The sequence below is a fragment of the Leptonychotes weddellii genome, chromosome 9 (genome assembly GCF_054177405.1).
Source record: "Leptonychotes weddellii isolate Sample4059 chromosome 9, ASM5417740v2, whole genome shotgun sequence".
Taxonomy (NCBI): Eukaryota; Metazoa; Chordata; class Mammalia; order Carnivora; family Phocidae; genus Leptonychotes; species Leptonychotes weddellii.
The window spans coordinates 73,398,065-73,410,679 of record NC_138377.1 but is presented as its reverse complement, the minus strand read 5'-3'; the positions used below and the strand labels follow the sequence as shown (position 1 = coordinate 73,410,679).

The 12,615-nt window shown below is 59.4% G+C and overlaps 1 protein-coding gene across 7 annotated transcripts; it reads left to right on the top strand.

The window, feature by feature from the left end:
- The first annotated feature begins 3,069 nt into the window (after window positions 1–3,069).
- Window positions 3,070–12,184, top strand: CCDC9B (coiled-coil domain containing 9B). 7 transcript variants are annotated; one of them, XM_031038167.2, is made up of 11 exons: window positions 3,070–3,230; window positions 4,053–4,166; window positions 4,441–4,548; window positions 5,173–5,325; window positions 5,417–5,542; window positions 6,173–6,372; window positions 6,670–6,728; window positions 7,336–7,389; window positions 7,488–7,587; window positions 8,074–8,116; window positions 8,181–8,475. In XM_031038167.2, exons 1-11 carry the CDS (start codon window positions 3,219–3,221, stop codon window positions 8,229–8,231), a joined length of 1,020 nt encoding a protein of 339 aa, XP_030894027.1. In that variant the 5' UTR covers window positions 3,070–3,218; the 3' UTR covers window positions 8,232–8,475. The 7 variants fall into 7 exon arrangements, with proteins under 7 accessions (XP_030894027.1, XP_030894025.1, XP_081687016.1 ...); XM_031038165.2 differs by having other exon boundaries at window positions 3,071–3,230; window positions 4,441–4,539; window positions 8,200–12,184; XM_006742465.3 differs by having other exon boundaries at window positions 3,072–3,230; window positions 8,200–12,184.
- Window positions 12,185–12,615: the final 431 nt, after the last annotated feature.

Sequence of the window (12,615 nt, the reverse complement as noted above, 5' to 3'; positions counted from 1 at the left end):
TGGTCCAGAGAGTCCCTTCCTCCCCTGCAGACCTCTCTCCTCTTTCCTCCTCAGTGAGGATCCCCAGACTTGCAGCCATCTTGTCCTCAGGATGAGCTCGGGGTCTGTAAACCCAGACCACAAATACCGCCCAAATATGGTCAGCTCCCGGTGTGGGGCTGTGGGCCCAGCTGGCAGGCCCACCTGAGAGGGTGGGAGACCAGCCAGGGAAGAGATGTGACCAGGACCCATGGCTGAGGTGCTAGGACAACGGGTCCACCTCAGGGTAGAGAGGACGAGGGCACAGGGTGAAGTTGCTGTGGAAACAGCCTTCCGAGGGCAGCTGGGGGTGGGGCGGGGCAGGAGAGTGCTTGGCTGGGTGGCAGGTGCCTTGGCTTCTGGTCTCAGGTGTGACGCAAAGGCTGTGTGCCCCGGGCCGATACCGCTACCTCTCTGGGCCTCCTCGTCAGTAAAATGAGGCTTCTACAACTGTATCGCTTCTCTGCTCTGGCTGAGCTAGGAGTTCTCTAGTCTGGGGATTAGAGACTCAGAGGGAGAGGAGCTGGGGAGCCGAGGGAAGAAGGGAAAGAGCACCCCCACTTCATCAGGCTTTGTGACTCTGCTGTCCTCTAGTGGTGGCAGGGAGTAACAGACACGTGGTCTCCCCCCTACCTTCCCCAGACAGCGGCCTTTACACTTTGTAGGGGCCCTCGCTGCTGCCGCCGGCCTCAGGCTGCGTGTGTTCTGGGTGCAGAAAGGCAGTAAAAGCATATGCGTAGAATACCTACAGGCCTGCACAGGACAGCATGGCTTATTCACGCATGTATTTGCTCTGCAAGTGCTGAGGGAGCATCTATGGTTTATTTATTTTTTTTATTTTTTTAAGATTTTATTTATTTATTTGAGAGAGAGAGAGAGAGAGAGCACAAGCAGGGGGAGCAGCAGAGGGAGAGGGAGAAGCAGACTCGCCACCGAGCAGGGAGCCCGACACGGGGCTCGATCCCAGGACCCTGAGATCATGACCTGAGCCGAAGGCAGACGCTTAACCGACTGAGCCACCCAGGCACCTCAGGGTCTGTGGTTTATAAGGGCACTGTGCCAGGCCCTGGGGATCTGGAGGCACTTGGCTCACCATTTCTGTCCTTAGAGAGCCTCTGTCCGGTGGGGTAGCAGATAAACACATACGGGACTCTGGAGAATATAGGAGAATGTAGGGGCTGCTCTGAGGTATGACATACTGTGTAACACTTGGGAAGGGAGGGGCCAGCGACTGTGGGGTCCTATCTGATCACTGGTTTGTCCTGGGCACGTGGGGCTGCAGCCTGATGGGCCCCGAGGCCTTTGTCACTGGGTTAGGAGAGTCTCTGCCTGCAGGCCCTTCCAGAAGAGCCGGGTCGCCCACCCTATGGGACAGCTGGATTGCTACCCAGGCCTCCTGTTCCCCTGCAGCTGTCCCGCCCCAACAGAGTTGGGAACAGGAGTGAGGAGCACAGCTGACCTGGCCTTGCCCCTGTAGCCTCCTGTAGCTACACCCCACTGCCCCAGGCCTGGTTGGGGAGCCTGGGTTCCAAAGATGATGGAGAACATTAGGTCTCAGCTGGTGCATCTCCCCATCCCAGGCTGGTGCTGGGCAGGCCTCCCAGTTCCAACAACACATTGTAGGGCAGGTGGTGGGAAGCTGGGCTGCCACCCCACCAGGGCCCTGCCTCTGGCCTTCCGGGGGCTAGGCTGGAACTCAGCAACCTGTTTCAGGCAGTACGCAGAGAGGGTGGGAGAAGGACAGAGAGACAGAGATTGGCTCAGGGAGAGGAGCCTGGGTGTATCATCATTGCTGGGAGTCTGACTCAGGGGGAATATCCGGCAGGAAAGGAAGAGAGAGTGTGGTGGCATTTCCAAGCAGGATGGGAACTCTGGGGCCGTGGAGACTGGGTGTGGGGCCAGGGGTACTGTGTGAAGGCCTGGCCAGGAAAGAGGCTGACGGTGGAGGGGGTGGGAGGGTGGCAGGAAGACACGGTTCAAGGGGAACAGAGATTGAAACCCTGGCTGACTGGGCTGGTCTGGGGAGGAAGGAGAGAGCAGCGGGGCTTTCTGCTCTGGAGACAGAGCATGGAATTAGGGAAACTGAGGCCTGGTCAATCAGGGATGTGGGGGATGCAGTGACCTCTGACCCTCCCTTTAGGGCTTGGAGGTTGGGGCCTCGTAGCTATTAAAAGAGACCACAGGTACCCCTGATACAGAGACCACCCCCCCCAGCACCCCAAGCTCCAGCTCCCGGAGGCTCCAAGAGTGGGACCACCAGGCACGCTGCTCCCCTGGGCAGAGGGACCAGCCTCAGCTGTATTGGGAAGAACTGGGGAGAGATTTTCCTGAGAAAGGCTGCTTCTTTTCTCGGGGTGGGAGAGGCTGAAAGGCCAGACGTGGAGAGCAAGGCCAGGAAGGGCCCGGAGTGAGGACCCTGAGTGGGGAGGGCTGGCGGCTGACTCGGAGCTGCGGTAGCATGGGCCCTGCAGGAGGGCCCCGTTCCCCACACCGAGGGGAGACTTGAACAGCTGAGCCTCTCAGAAGTGGCTGGGCTTTAAAACACAGGGAAGACGATGTTCAACCTAAAGGAACGGCTAATGGTGTTATTTCAGGTATGTAGTTGTATTTGGTGGCCTAGGGGAGGTAAGCTTCTCAATGCCTTCAAATGAGCTAAACCTGAGCTGATAAGGACGGTAAAGGGAGGCTCATTTGAGGTGGGGGCCCTCAGACTAGGATGGCCGAGGGGCTCAGCTGCACCCTGTAGGCCTTTCTTCACTACTGGGAGGGATGGAGGCTTATGCTGGCTGCCCGTCCATCTGCAGGTAGGTGCAGGCTGGGGCTCGGCTGGGCATAGGGCCTCAGAGAAGGCAGGGCCTGGGGCAGCCAGGCCCCCTGTGTGGGCTCAACCCAACAGAGAGAGGCTCCTGCCTGTGTCTCTGGGGACGCTGGGCCGGGCTGGGAGAGGTGCTGGGCAGGGCCAGCGCCCCGGTCCTTGCCCTCTGAGAGTGGATGGGTGGGGGTGGCGGTGCGCATTCCTGGCTGGGAGCCCAGAGGAGGCTTTTGTAATCACAACATGATCTCGTGTGCTGAGCAGTGAAGCCGGCAGGGAGAGGCCAGCAGAGGCCCGGCTCCGGCTCCGTAGGCTCGGCGCTCCGGCTTCCCTCCTGCCCTGGCTCCCCCGGGGCTGCTCTGGAATTCTCTCGGTGCCCACTGTTGCCATGCACTCAGCTGTGAGTGGCACCTCACCTTTGGCGGGGGGCTTCTTGGGGCTGGGGCGGAGGCTGGGACACCAGGCCCTCACACTCCGGGGGCAGCTGGGGACAGCTGGGGACAGCTGGGCCTGGGAGGACGAGGGCTGTGCCTAGGCCGGTGGGGGGCTGGGCAGGGCCACTGGCTGCAACGGAGACCCTGCGGCCAGACAGGGAGAGACCTGGGGTCTCGGGGCAGAGGCCTGGCTTGCTTAGGGTGGCTCCCCGGCTGGGCCCGCCCACGGGACTGGCTGTCTCTCCGGACCTGGGGAGGCCAGGCTCGTGGGAGCCGCTCTTTCCCACAGGCTGGGCACAAGCCTGGGGAGTGGGGCCCAGGGCCTGGGAGCCCAGGACACAGCTGGGGCCTCTCTTTTTCCTGTGGTTCTGGGCCTGGGAGCCGAGCGGCTCCCCCCCTCGACCTCCCGAATCCCCTGGCAACTTCCCAGTCACGGCAGGTTCCGCTGCCAGAGCCATTTATAACTCTCATTCCAGGCTCTGCTCAGCAGTGGAGCTCCCTGGAGGGCCCGGGGGGGAGGGGCAGCCCATTGCTGGGAGCTGCAGGCCTGGGTATAAGGCCCTGACCCGAGCCCCTGAGGAGGCAGAGAGACAGGCAGAGAAGCCCAGGAGGGTGGGGCCTTGGGGCCTTCCACGTGCCATCTCCCCTTGGGAGCCTAGCTCTGGGGCCGGGGTCCATTCGTGGTAAGAATATGCTTCTCAGGGGAATGTCAAAGTTAGGGGCCTGATAAGGGATGGGCCCAGCAGTCAGGAGCTTGCCCCCCCACCCCCCCAACTGGCCCTCTGCAGGGGCCTCACGGAGCCGAGTCACCCATGAGCAGGCAGGAAGAGAAGGATGCTGAGCTGGATCGGAGGATCGTTGCCCTTCGAAAGAAGAACCAGGCCTTACTACGCAGGTACCAGGTGAGTGGGTCGTGACGGGGGCTGGGAGGACCGGCTGGGTTGGCACTGCCTGTCTGACCCCCAGACCCCTGCACCGTGGTCTTTCCCTGCGGGCGCTAGGCCTGGGGCCAGAGTTACGGTGGTGTGGTCCATCTCGGAAAGTCTGTGAGGCTCTCGGGGACGCTGTGATGCGGTGCCTCTGCCCCCTGGTGGTCCCACTGGCGTCTCTCTGTGTAGGCCTGTCTGTGTGTGTCTGGGGGGCCATGGCCTGTGCTGACCCCGGGCCCTCCCGCAGGAGATCCAGGAAGACCGGCGGCAGGCGGAGCAGGGGGACATGGCCGTGACCACAGCGGAATTCCTCCGACCCGATGGCCTCACTGTCACTATCAGCCAGGTCCCCGGCGTAAGCCCCCCCACCCCGCCCCCCCTGCAGGGAGAGAGGGTGGTGAGGTGCCGGAGGCCCAGCCCATGTCTGGGAAGGACAACCGTTCCCGCTCCTCTGTTTCCTCCACTTCCAGTTCTGGGGCTCACCCTTCAGCTCCCAGCCTGAGGCCGCCCAGCCCACTGCGGTCCCTCTGACCCCAAAGGGCCACAGCTGAAAGGCCACCAAATAGAATCCTCCTCATGCCCTTTTCCAGGTGAATGTGAAAGTTAGGGGCCCCGCAGCCCTGTACCTATGCTCCAAATCACAGGCCACTCCTAAACCCCCAACCCTAGAGGGACAGAGAAGGGGGGCTCAATGCCAGGAGCACTGTCTGAGGGACAAAGCCCCATTGTCTGAGTGCTCTGGATTTCCCAGCTCAGAGATGACAGGCTGCTGTGGCATCTTGGACCCCGGGGTGGCCCCGGTCCCTGGATAACCTCATGCCACTGGCATGTGAATGCCCCACGGAATCATCTCCTCTGTGGGCATTCCAGGGAGGGCCAGGGCTGGAACCCAGCCTGGGGAACCTCCCAGAGGACTCCGTCCCCAGCTCCTGCTCAGCACTGGCCATGTGGTCTGAGGGCACGACATCTCATTCTGCAGGGGAAGCGGGTGGTCAGCCGGAACTGGGCAAGACCCCTCAGACCTGGAGCAGCCGATGAGATGCTTGAGGATGAGGAGGTGGAGGACCACCCTGGTACTTTCTGCCTGGGGGAACGGGTAGAGCTGGCTGTGACCATGGAAAACAAAGCTGAGGTGAGCAGGGTGGGTGGGGGAAACCCAGGAATCAGGCCAGCAGCCTCTTCTTACCAGGCTGTGCCACACTGCCCATCCCGCCTCCCCCCAGGCCAAACGGATCGTAAGTGAGAAGCCCACCAGAGCAAGGAACCAGGGCGCAGAAGGGTCACGTGGAAGGGGCTTGGGCCAGACCCCCTCCATGCAGATGGCCATCAGCTCGGATTCTGCACGGAAAGTACATCTTCAAGAGGGAACGGGGACGTGAAAGTGGCAGTCATCATTTGGGGGAGGCGGAGAAGCTGAGTCACTTATGTCCCCTATCTCTGGCGACATGGCCCAGGCAGCACCAGCAAGAATTCCCACTCTTTCTTCCTTTCTCTGGCCAGTCTCCACGTTGGGTGGGCCTTACCCTGATGGGGTATGTCAGAGGTCAGCCCCTTACCCTAACTGGATCTCTGATGGCGAGCAGGTGGGGGCCTTGGGGTGGGCCATGTGCCAGGTGTGACCTCTAGGTGGCAGCAGCCCCCAGTCCTGGCTCTTGCTCACCGCGGCTGGGTGCCTCTCCACTCTGGGCCTGTCCACACACCCCTGCAATGACCCAGTGGATAGGCGCTATTATTAGCCCCATTCTACAGATGAGGAAATGATACACAGAGAGGTTAAGTAACTTGCCCCAAAGACACAGCTAACAAGGGGGTGGAAACCGTGCCTATGGTGAACGAACGTGTCAGAGATGGAACGGATTTCATTTTCAGATGGGGATGTCAAAACCTTGAGGGGCAGGGGTTGGTAATATCCAGATTTCCACTCCAAGTCCAAGGCTTCCTGCTTCTTCCCCATGGTGCTGAGTGTCTTCTCCTTGCAGGGTGCTCGGGAGCCCCAGAGTCCAGGCCTGGTCCCAGGCCCAGTTCCCCACCGGCCCAAGGGGGGACCCGTGGAGGTGGGCTGGGACTATGCCCAGTGGAAGCAGGAGCGGGAGCAGATCGACCTGGCCCGCGTGGCCAGGCATAGAGATGCACAGGGTGACTGGCGCCGCCCATGGGACCTGGACAAGGCCAAGCCCACGTGGGTGGCAGGGCTGGGCAGCTCGTTGGACTGACATGCTTGTGGGGCTTGGGGTAGGACTAACTGCGGATGCTTCTTGGAGGGCTGGTGGGACCCTCTCCAGGGTGGTTAAGGCTCTGCCTGGGCCCTGTGGTGGGGACTTGGGCTCAGGGTGGGCACCGGGTCCCCCATTTTCTTGGGCCCACCATCATCTTCTTGCCGTCGGTTCTGGGGTTGGGGCTGGGGGAGGCAGTGGCTTCGTGGGTCTTGCTGTAGCTTGTGTCCACCCCAAAGAAGCCTGACCTTCTGGCTCCACAGGCTACAGGACTCCGGCAAGCCTTGGGAAGAGGGTCCGGCCAGGGTGGGCGGCACCAGGGGTGAGCCAAGACCCACCTCACCCCCTTTCCCTCCTTGGCTTTTATCACAGCCCCCTCTCCAACCCCCCACCCCCCCGCAGTGCTTCCTCTCCTTTCTCTGTCTCTTGGTGTGCCACTTATTTTTGGAGCTGGAAGGAGGCATGGAAGAACATCTTACTTCCTCTCCCTCATTGTCAGAGCAGGGCACCTCCCCACCCTCCAAACCCACAGCTCCTCCCCTGGGTTCTGGCCCCAGAAGGTCTGGGGAGGAGGCTCACAAGAAGTCTGCACTGGGATCCTTTTGAAGTTGGTCCCTCATGGGTGAAAGCTTGTTTCCCTGCCCCTGGCCTGTTACAGGAACGGAGCTTTTAGAATGGCTAGTCCCCTTGGTTTTACACATGAGGAAGCTGGGGCTGGAGAGACTCCGCCAGCTGCCTAGCCAGGAATGGCAAAGGGAGCACAGAGACCCAGCCCTCTTGATTCCCAGACCCGGGATCTTTTGGGGAGTCAGAAGATCCACACCTGGACCAAGAGAAAGACTGACAGCTTCCCAGTCCTGGAAGACCGGTGTTACTGCTTTGGATCCTTTATCACCCCACTCTTTCTCCATTTCCTTTGCCTCACTTAGGTCCCAGGAGCCACCGGAAGTCACAGCCCCCACCACTGTCCCTTGATGGTAAAGGTGAGTTGGGAGAGAAGGAGCAGGGTCGCATGAGCTGGTGAAGGAGCTGGGCTGCCATGACCCTCTTCTCTCCTTAATTTGTGGACCATCTCTTGCAGGTGGTACTACTCGGGGTGGGCAACCCAGCAGACCCTCAGTGGTGTCGGCCACACGAAGCAAAGCCCGGGGGACAGAGAGGCTGACCGGCAGGGCCCGCAGGTAACAGGTGGCAGCGGGCAAAATCAGGGGAAGCATCTGGGCTTCCTGGATCTCCCTTGCCCCTGGGAGGTCAGGCCCAGCACTGGTCCAGGTGTCTGCTCCAGTCCTTGGGGCTGCCTGGAGGCAGGTTAATGAGGTTGGGGGTGGGGAGGCCGACAGTAATTACAGCAGTTGCCTTGCCCCCGGGGAAGTTGGGCATGCCTTTCCCCAGGTAGTGCAGGCAGGGACACGTCCAGAGTCCCCACGGAACTCGAGGTGCTGCGGGCTTGGCCACAAACAGCAGCTGGGGACCTGGGATGGCGCTGAAGTGGGTGGTGTTCAGAGGAAATGGCTGGCTGGGGAACAAGGTCAGGCTGGAAGGGACGCCTCCTGGGGCCTTGTTCCAGCTCTGGCTGCTCCCTGGGAACAGGGGCCACTGGCTACCGAGCCACGGATGTGAAGGGCGGTGGGTGGGAGCAGGGCCTGCCACGTGCTGTGTTCCTACAGGTGGGAAACGAAGGAAGACAAGGAGGAGCTGGAGAGCCAGGAGGTGGGTGCTTGGGAACAGGATGGGGCGGGCTAGGGACATGAGCTCTGAATCCGCCAGCCAGCAGGGCCAATGTCTTGTTTCAGGGAAGCCAAAGTACCAGAAAGACTCGGAGTGAGGAGGAGCATTCACAGAAGCAGAGCAGAATGGAGCTGGGCCGACCCACAAGTGCCCCAGCAACCAGCCCAGCCCCAGGATCCCCAGGGGGGCCAAAAAGGGGGTCAGGAGACTCCATAGCCAGTCCAGTCCCTGGCTCTCCACAAAGCACAGACTTGGTTCCCCTTGACCTTTCTCTAGGAGGGGCCAGTAGCCCCGGCTCCGGGGAGAGTATGTGCACGCTCACTTCAAGGCCCGGGGCCCAGGAGAACCCTGTGTCCTCGCCGGATGGCTCCGAGCAGCTCCTGGGGTGGAGTGACCCCCAGGCTGAGCCGGAAGTACAGACTTGTTCTGAGCCACAAGGAGCAGGGCCGCTAGAGCCCAGAGAAGACAGGTCTGGCAAGCCTGGGGTCCAGCAGGGCTTGGCACAACGAAGCAGGCCCCCCAGAGGAATGAGCCAAAGGGCAAGGGGCCCAGGAGGTGTGAGAAGCAGGACAGGACGGCCTGGCCCTGCAGGAAGATGCTGAGCAAAGCTCCTGGGAGCACAGGGGCCAGGCTGGGGAGAGGAGGAGGGAAGAACGCAGGCAGGACTCTTGCGTGCGATGAGTATCTGGATGCTGGTGGCTTGTGGCGGTCTGAGCAGCTGGGCAAACTCTCTAGTGGGGTGACACTGGGAGGGCAAGGAGCTGTCCTTCCTTGCCCCTCATGGGCACATCCTGTGCATAGGTGTGTTTTTACCTGCAGGTAAAGCTCCTGGTGTATTCCTATGCCACCCCTGGTCTCTGAGGCTGTTGAGCCCTGTCCTGGGTCCATTGCCACCGAGGCCACAAGCTTCCCTGCCATGGCAAGAACTGGAGGCTTAGAAGCACTTGGCACCTAGCTCTCCTGGCCTCTGTCACCCCCGAGGCCTGGCTTCTCTTTCCAGTTGCGGCTTTGGCTCTTCAGGTGCAGGCAGCCTCGGTAGCTGGCAGGACCAGTCCAGGCCTGAGCCCCTTCCCCTGCCTCTGCCTTGCACCTAGGGGACACACAGCCCCAAACTCCCAGGATGGCCCAAGCAGGGGAATCTCAGCCATCAGCTGGCAGCCTCTAGCCTTTCTGGAAGAGGAGGCTGAGCCTCGAAGGAAGGGAGGCCACAGCAGGTAGGGACTGAGCTGGGGACAGAAGAGCAGAGCTCAGGTTTCCTCCGCAAAAGAGAGGGTCCCTGGAAAGGGCTCCTCTCTGAAACGGCCTGGGGTGGGGTGGGGAGAGGGCAGCCTCTTCTCCCCACAGGAGGGTGGCGAGCTCATCATCAGGGATACCCTCCCCCACACCCAGGTCAGACAGCAAGTGTACCGTCAAGACAGCATCAACGGGGTGCAGGGGGTAGCCCAGGGCCATTTCCTGCCATCTCCTACCCGCCCCCCCCCCCACACACCTCCCCTGCACCGCGGGCACGCCAAAGCAAGGACTCAGACAAGGGACAGAGAAAGTGACTCTAGCTCAGTACAACTTCGGGAGGCGTCTTTCCTACTTAGTCTCCGTCCCCGCCCCTCCCCCGAGGCCCCCGGCTGGTGAATTATTCGATTCAACAAACATTTCCTGAGCACCCACTAGCGGCAGTGCGGCCGATGGGCGATGATGTCTCCGCCAGCAAGAGGGAGGGAGAAACCCAGTCCTCCCGCAGCCCCAGGCCGCACAGCAGGAGCCGCTCTTGGCTGGCAGAGCCTGGCGGGAGCTGGCGACGGTGGTAGGAGCCCAGAGAGAACCATCTCACCTCTGCTCGAAAAGGCAGGTGCCCCTTCCTCCCTCACCACGCGTGGCTCTCCCCCTGTGGCCCCCTCTGCTCCCCTCCTCTTTGGCCCTGCGGGGGCTCTTCCTCTCGGCTGAGGGTCCCGGGCCTCCCCAGCCTCTCTGGTTTCTCTAGGGAGTGTCTAGATCATCCCCAAGGATGCTCCCTTGTCAGTGAGGGCTAAACTGTGGGGTCACAGCTGGGGCTTCCTCAATGGTTCCTGCTCCACCCTCCACCCCCTCTACTCAGCAAGCGTGAGGACGGGGTGTTTTGTCAGCAGATCAGTGTGCTCCTCACACGTGAGGGTGCAGAGTAATGCAGACTCTAATTCAGTAGGTCTGCGGTGGGCCTGGAAATGTGCATTTCTACTAGGCTCCTGGTGACACCTGGGCTGCTGGTTTCTGGACCACAGGCTGAGTAGCAAGGGTTTGGACTAGAATCTACGGAGGGCTAGGGGCAGACAGACTCTAGACTCTGAGGACTCATTGCTGGCTGTATGGGGGACCCGGCAAGGGCCGCCCCCGCCAGGTGGGAGCTTCCTGGCTTCGGAGTCGGGTGGAAAGCTGAGGCACCTGGGAAGACACTTGAGAGGCCAGTGAGTGGGTGGTGCCAACTTCCTGTAGTGGGGAGTGAGGAAGTTGGTTGGGAATGGCATGAGGTGAAGGGGTGGAAGAGGTTGGTTTGGGGTTGATTAGAGGAATTTTGAAAAGGCCTGGGAATATTCTTATGCACGTGGGAAGAAGACCCCTGTGAGACATGAATAGGTAAAGGTGAATGACTCCAAGCTCAAGTTTCCTCTTGCCCTCCAGTCATCCATAGATGCACTTGGAGCATGACCCTGGACTTGACCCATGACCCAAAGGACGGAGCTGGGGAAGAGCAGATTCAGGCAGAGCCCTTGAATTCAGATGTCTCCAAAAATAATCATGATCAAGAATTTGAATTCTAAGATTCACAAACTACTCCCCAACCCCCCAGTGCTACCAACTGTACAGATAGGCCTTCATTAGGGAGTGTAGGCCAAGGTATGTTTGACTGTGGGATGGGGATATAGCATTCGGGCAGAACTCTGGTTCAGCCCTCACAACAGGACCTAAGCAGGAGAGAAAGCTGGGTTATGAAGGGCTATCGAGAAAGAGGGCTTCTCTCCCAGGCTGTCCTGGGAGTCACTAGGGGTTGGAGAGTGTGGAGACTGGCCCAGGACATCTTCCCCGTAGGAAGACTGTAATGCCAGGCAAGTATCACTGAGCTTTTCTCAAAAAAAGGGGGAGCCCTTCTTCAGGATAAGGGAGCCAGCAGCTACGGTGGCCACCCTCCTCCCCTCAGATGGAACCAGCTATGGAGCAGGAGGGAAGCGTGGATACCCCTCCACAAACCTCAGGGCCACGGAAGCCTGGTTGTAGCAATTCCTGGCTCCCTTGTTTAAAGGCGTGGCTGGGAGACTTCCTCTCAGAATCTCTTCTCCAACCAACTGACAAGACTCTCCTCAAAGATGGGAAGTTCTTCATGAGACAGAGCTCTAAGGAACCCAGGCACAGAGCTGGAGGAACAGAGAAGGAAGCTTTCCGCAGAGTAGGGAGAGGACAGCTTGACTTAAGGCCTCATAACAAGGAGGGTGGAGGGCGCCTGGGTGGCTCAGATGGTTAAGCGTCTGCCTTCGGCTCAGGTCATGATCCCAGGGTCCTGGGATCGAGTCCCGCATCGGGCTCCCTGCTCAGCGGGAAGCCTGCTTCTCCCTCTGCCTCTCTCTCTCTGTCTCTTATGAATAAATAAAATCTTAAAAAAAAAAAAAATAAAAAACAAAACAAAACAAAAAAAAAAACAAGGAGGGTGGAAAGGGCAGAAGATAGCTCTGTCCTGAGCCCCTATCACCTGGGCAGAAGGGAGCAACAGACCAGATTGCAAGGGAGGTATGTTTTTGGAGGACTGGCAGCATGGTAGAGTGGAATAGACATGGGCCTTGGAATCCAACAGACTGAATCTTAACCTAAGTCTGTCATCAGCTAGCTGGGCGACCTTGATCAAGTTAACCCTCCAAAGCCTCAGTTTCCTTATCTGCAAAATGGGGCCAGTAACAGCCTTGAAGTGTTGTCAAGAAAATTAAAGAGTATGCAAAACATGCCCCGCCCACTAAGTAGACACTCTATGAACAGTAGCCTGGCACTCAGTCAAATGTGTTGAATAAATGAAGTAGCTATTTGGTTTGATCTCTGTCTACTTTGTTTTCAATTTTCTCCTTTACCTCCTATTTTGGTCTCATCATCACTGGGGTTGGTACACTTCAGGGAAATAAGGGATGGTTTGTAAAGTTTACTCAGCCTTCCAGGGCAGTGAGCTTCCTTTTTTTTTTTTTTAAAGATTTTATTTATTTATTTGAGACAGAGAGAATGAGAGACAGAGAGCATGAGAGTGAGGAGGGTCAGAGGGAGAAGCAGACTCCCTGCCGAGCAGGGAGCCCGATGCGGGACTCGATCCTGGGACTCCAGGATCATGACCTGAGCCGAAGGCAGTCGCTTAACCAACTGAGCCACCCAGGCGCCCGAGCTTCCTTTATTCACCTGGGGGAGTTGACTGGAGTTAAGGGCCTCACAAAGTGACCCTGCTCTTACTGGGGTATTCTTTGCCCTCAGCATTTCCC

What these genes read in the sequence shown, in the direction of transcription:
- CCDC9B (XM_006742465.3), top strand. An exon ending in GCTCGGATTCTGCACGGAAA is followed by an intron (nt 5,543 to 6,172) that starts GTACATCTTCAA and finishes TTCTCCTTGCAG; the next exon opens with GGTGCTCGGGAGCCCCAGAG. An exon ending in AGGAGCTGGAGAGCCAGGAG is followed by an intron (nt 8,117 to 8,199) that starts GTGGGTGCTTGG and finishes GTCTTGTTTCAG; the next exon opens with GGAAGCCAAAGTACCAGAAA.